Genomic DNA, 6,282 nt, shown 5'->3' with positions numbered 1-6,282 from the left:
ATATATATATATATACATATACATACCTATATTATTTCCGAAATATATATTTTGTTTTCACAAACATGTGTATGTTCTGTCTTCCACTGGTAATTCTATTCCAGTCCTGTTTAATTTTAAGCGAATCCAAAGCAAGTTAGGCGATTTGTAAATTACATATTGTCAAGCGTTCGATTGTTATGTTTTAGCTGTTTGAAGGAAAATGGAATTATTTAATACTTCTTTCTTAAAAGAAACGAATATTTTAAGTTAAAGATTAATTTCCCAATTAGTTGTTCGTTCAGATATTAATAATTCGTTAAAAAAAAAAAGAGGATATGAAAGCTCGCTCGCGAAAATACGATTTGTATCTAGCGATTTGGCTGTGATTGATTGCGATTTTATGCTTTAGTAAACAATCCAAGTGCATGATGCTGTGTCCTTATCGAGCCGTTGTAACGCGCAAAAATGGAATTTATATGAAAGACCTAATCAATGACGTTTTCATTTCTATGCATGCCTCTTGACTCATGAAGGAGAGCGTCTGTACTCGACGAGGAATAAATATCAGCGTTATGCTCATTATCTATACTGAAAGGCGACAAGTGTTGTTGTTATTGTTGTTACCGCCTTGTCGTTGAACGTTCCGAATGTCACGTACACGCACACGCGACCGTCCTTGCAGTTGTAATCAAACGAAGGCTTCGCGACTTCAATTCACAGAATTGGGATTGTAGACGTAAACCTACTCGCAATGTGTTCCATCGATGTGATTTGTAATCGTGCAAGGAACGTTCTCTGCTCGGCGGTCCAGATAGCGACGGTCTTAGATAGCAAATTGTTTGTTAATTGTGTAAATTGCGCTCGCCGAATCGTTTATTATAAATTGCGTTAATTCTACGTTATGTTATATCTCGTTTTATGCAATTAGGACGTAATTTCCAAAAGTTTAAGTTGATTTTAGCGTTTAAGTTGACGTTAGCAAAAATATCGAAGAATATCGAGTGTATTCCAGAAGTGTGATGTATAAATTTACAAGACAAACACAGACAAACACAGACGAGAAGTAAACTGTAGGACTATTTTTTAGTCTCGGAAAGACTCAATTGATTTTGTATATTAGCGGATTGAAAATATTATATTTATTTTAGAGAAGCCTTATTAAAGTTTCATAAATGATTTTCAAATTAAATCTAGGCCAACAATCTTTGTATTCGTAAAGCAAGAAATTTGAAGAGAGATGTGATTCTATTTAATAAAAAATCGTAATTTCTTGATATAACTGCAATTATATCGAGAGTCATTATACACCAAATATCGCAATATGATTTTTGCTCAAAATAAATGACAATTATTCAACGAGTTTAAGGCTGGATTGTTCCACTTTTTGGTAAATTTCAGCTCACTGTCTTATTCTCTTACTCTCTTATGCTCTTACTCTTTTATTCTTGTTTATCCAATAGGTAAATTCCTACATAGTTTATCCAAAGATGAAACAACCGGCCCTAACAATTGCAACGTATATAAATCTGTTTCATAATTTTAAATCTATGTGACTTTTGTTATTCCAAAACACCACGGTAGAATTGTTATCGTGCACTGCGAAGGTCGATTAATTAATACGTAATTTGAATAGATTTTGACAGCGCATTTTTTTAAATATCCTTTTTGGATTAGACTGGATACAGCGTTCCATCCTTCGTAAGATGTTACATGTAATACGTACAAGAATAATCAGGCGAGATTGATCTTGACTATTTAGAAAATAACGAAATCCGAGAATAAACTTCTCAATTGTCTGCTATTTAGATAGTATTAATTCTCAACATAACGACAAAATAATGTGCGGCAGACCTTATAGTTATAGCCACTACAATCTAGTAAAATTTGCAGATCAAATGAATAATTAATAAACATCGTTTCTTCTAGTAGGGATCAATATCTTTCTAAAATTTAGTCAAAAAATATCACACACATATGCTTTCTCAAGCTGAGGATGCGTCCGACTATGTTTTCGGTGGCAATTTCGAATGGAAAAAAGCGAAATGAAACGTACATTTAAGACAGTGTAACAGTTGATTTAGCTATAACACATATCTCAAATTTTGAAAATAATTTTTAAGCACAGAGGAAAGATGTAGGAACAGGTTAAAATAAAAAAAATTAATTTGGTATGTTTCCGAAAAAATTCTTTCTCAGCTTTTCTGTTGTATGTTTTTATCTTGATAAAATTAATTTGGAAATCGAAACGAAATTCTAATCTATATATAAGATTAGAAAGACGAAATATTTGTTAGAGTCGGACAAGACAAACATTGTGAAAAGATATTAAAATCAATGTTGAAGAATTTCAAGTAGTTAAATCAATTTTTATAGCACTTACTATCGCGCACATACTATCGGTGCTTTAATATATCAGTTACCAGAAGCAAACGAATATCAATGTACGAAGCACACGGCCTTCCATTTGATTGTATCGGCCTGTGATGCGTTGCGAAGAGTCATGCTACCGAATACATTTGGCGGTACCAATAATTAGCTAATTAACAATATACGATATTGAGAAATAGACAAGTTATCGCTCGATTTTTGTAGGCTAGAACCTTGCATCGTCTCGCGGTCTCTTTAACGATTCTTGCTGTTAGACTCTTTCGTCTCTCTTGAATCTTAAACGACGCTTTAAACGATCGACCCGGCGATGAGAGAGCCGGAGAGAGGTGGATCCTGAGAGCTAGAAGTAACATGTATGTCCTTCGACCCTGACAATCGTCCATCCTCCGTGGATTTATCGCAATCTTATCAATTGCGTGCAACAGAAGGACATGAAATGCGATTACATTTGGGACATAACAATAGTACGGGTAATTTCTCTCATTCTGTAATTGCGCAAGATTCCTTAATAATAATAATGCAACCATTTATCGCCGTGAAATGATATAAAATAAGATGTCTTTACTATAATAAGAATATTGATATACAGTCTTTAATAGTAATACTTATAAAGTGTGTTATTATTTCAATATCGTATATTAAATAATCTAAGCTACTTGTCAATGGTTGCAAAAATAGTTCAAAAATAACTGCCTAAAGCTGATGTTGATCTGATTTCGTCGAAGATGCCATTCACAATCAGATTCATATAATTTTCAATGCTTTATGTTGCGAGTTATTAAATAAATTATTTGTTCCACGTATCTAATCACACTTCATTTTCTTCTGTCTTGTCGTAGATCGCGTTTGCGAAAAATCATTTCCATCCCTAACTGGCGTTTACTTGATATACGATAATTATAAAATTAATTACATAATAATCGCGGGATAATCTTTTCTCGAAGGATTTCGAGAAGACCGCATAAAAATGTCTCTCAAATCTTGATTGATTGAATTATACTTAGTAGATGCTAATTAGGAAGTCAATAGAGAAAAATTGTATAAACGCCTGAAGGTTGCCGATGATCAGTTAGGGGTTGAAATCCCAATCACATAACGCGATTGAGGACACGATCCACCTTGCTCAACGTAAGATACTTAGACGCTGCTTCGCGTAAGGGCGAGCGATGTCGGAACTTTTAGGAATTTAATATTGCGAATGCGCCGGCATTTGACCCGCTTCGGTTACTGACCGATCGATCGTCGGAGCTGCGAGCTTCGATGGACTACATTTTTAAACGCCAATCCGCGTTCACGGATAGTTTATACACCGAGTATCGTGCAGAAAGAAGAAAAAGCGTGCATCAACTTCATTATTTGATACTTTTTATTTTCTCTTTGATACCTTTTTTTACATAGTTTGACTTTTGTCAAAGCTTCGTGTAAAACGTGTGTGCTTTCCTTTTTTCTTTCTCTCTATTTAAATATTTGAGACATTTGATCGTTAATATTTATTATTAAAAATCTCCACATGATTTGAATGATCTTCGACGATCGATTGGTTGAACCGATACGCAATATGTTGCACAGCACGATTGCTGCTAGAGGATAAGAAGATTGATTAAACGTTGAAAACTTCATCTCAATAAGGTAGATAGATTAATATAAGGCATCTTTCCATGCGCCATGAGAGAAACTTCCATCGTTTAGGGATAATCCAATTGGCGAAAGTATTGTGATATTATTTAATTCGAGTAAAAAAATCTATCGACGAATGTAAAAATTAAATATACAAATTAAACGTCGACGTATAGATAATTATTTAATATCAAACGTGAAAAGTTAGCAACTAAATAATTTCTAATTTGCGCAAGCATCAATAAAATTTAATTCTATTATTCTAATGTTAAAATCAATTCTACCTTTCATTTTTTTTTTTGTGACTGGATATCCGAAATGCGAGCTCGACTTGGCGTCTAATCGAAAGATGCAATTGTAATTAGGTTAAATTTTTAACTGTTAAGTAGTAAATTGTAAGGTCTAACGGATCGAAGAATGTGCGAAATGATTAATCCCGAAGTCCAGTAGTGCTAACGATGGCTGTGATAAGGATAAGGAAATACTAACGAGAATTGCAAAAAGAAAAAATATACTGACGAAACAAATGGATTAGTAGCGAAGCTTCTCTTCCTCTCTTTCTAATTTTTAATGCCGATATATTAATTTCGATATAGTATTAGCTGTCTACGATACACAATAGATATAATTATGTCCGAAAAGTAACAGCAAACTGATACATCGAAAAAACAGCTTCTTCATAGCGTCGTACTTTAGTTGCACAATATTGATTATGGCTAAGTAAATAATGGCTTAGTAAACAATACGCGGGGTGTTTATAAAATTGTCGCATTTGTCTTGGTTAAAAAATAATGAATTTATGAAAGAAACATTTCCTCATGGATTTCAATATAAAGTTACTTATCCGAAGTAATCCTAATTTATAAATTTTGACTTTTTAGTGCCGAATATAATATTATACTTAGTTTTTAGTAAATTGCATATTTTTTAATGCAAATTACAAGATGACAGAAGAAAAATGCGACAGTTTAGGAACACTCAAAATTCAATTTTAGAGAGGAAAAAAATTCGGCTTCTTCGGCCTCGTTTGAGAACATTCGCGACATTCTTGATGATACATTCATCATATTTTTCTCTTGTTCGTTATGACATAAAAATACATATACAGTCTACGGAAACTCTGAATTAGCGAAAGTTATCGTCGTTAAGCGAATCTAGTATCTCGTTATAACATCAGTGTTTACAACAATGCGATACATGTACACACAGCGATTAAGTATATACATACATAAATACATAGAAACACGCAACTATGACACAGTATAGTTACAGATCAATGTTCGTATCTCGTTGTACGGATATTTGTATTTAAACGTATTGAACATTAAATGTGAATTATTGTATCAACCGCCGCTTTTTGTGCTGATGATGTATAATCGATAGATCCCTCGCGTGACGTTGAATCGAATTTAAGCGCATCCAAACATTCTCTCGACGAATCCAGTTTTGCGAAAGAGTGAAAAAAATAAACTATATCACACACGCACACACACACAGAAATAAAGGCTCTCTGTGATACTTTTGTACAAATTCGTTTCCCGCGGGGATTACGCTAATTAAAATTAAGTGTTGAAAATCAGAGATCGCAAGCATTGTGCGCGAATATCTTTTTTCGCTTATCTCCGATCTCGATGGAGTTTTTTTTATGCCTTCGACAATCGGAGTTGAAGTACGACGAAGCTTCCTTCGCGAAAAAGCAAATCATCAGGACAAAAAGTAACTCTGGAGGACTGACGTTTCAAAAGTGAAAATAGAAACACATCGTTTATGATCCTCCAGAGACCTTCTAATCGATATCTTACATCTTTCCTATTCTCGTTGCCGCAATCGCAAGTTTCTTCACCGCGGTCGCTCATTAAATTTGATTAAAATATTAGAAACCGACATATATCCAGTCTAAGTCATTCACATTACCTTCTTTTTTTTTTTTTTTTTTTTTTTTTTTTTTTTTTTTTTTTTTTTTTTTTTTTAATACGCTTCTCCTTCGCCTCTCTAACATCTCCCGAAAAATTGAAAGTCAAATATAAAAACCGTTTTATGGAAAAATTTATTTATCCTAAATATATTAAAGTACATTTAATTTAAATTATAAGCAAATTTAATTTAAAAATAATGGAATATCTTTGTTCCATTTAAAATGGCAATTGCGTTAAAAAAAAAAAGATACGGAGGAGGAACGTCGGTATCGAGACTCACGTTTCGAGAACAATTTTAATTATGCCCTTTCATCTTAGGCATTCTCAATTTTCCAGGAGGGAGCGGACTCGGAGTCGGCGGTGGCGGCAGCGGACGAGC

The 6,282-nt window shown here is 33.6% G+C and overlaps 1 protein-coding gene across 4 annotated transcripts in view; it reads left to right on the top strand.

Moving 5' to 3' along the window:
* LOC108693710 (sex-lethal homolog) overlaps nucleotides 1-1,059 on the top strand; it is a 13,311-nt gene extending 12,252 nt beyond the window's left edge. For all 4 annotated transcript variants that reach the window (XM_018202783.1, XM_018202785.1, XM_018202786.1 and 1 more), the window contains exon 6: nucleotides 516-1,059. In XM_018202783.1, coding sequence (XP_018058272.1) covers nucleotides 516-574 — 59 coding nt within the window. In that variant the 3' untranslated portion in view covers nucleotides 575-1,059. The remainder of the gene's footprint in view (nucleotides 1-515) is intronic.
* The last annotated feature ends 5,223 nt before the right edge of the window (nucleotides 1,060-6,282 follow it).

Source organism: Atta colombica, unplaced genomic scaffold (assembly GCF_001594045.1).
Source record: "Atta colombica isolate Treedump-2 unplaced genomic scaffold, Acol1.0 scaffold96, whole genome shotgun sequence".
NCBI classification, from domain to species: Eukaryota; Metazoa; Arthropoda; class Insecta; order Hymenoptera; family Formicidae; genus Atta; species Atta colombica.
The sequence above is the reverse complement of the archived record's forward strand: the minus strand, read 5'-3'. Positions and strand labels throughout refer to the sequence as shown.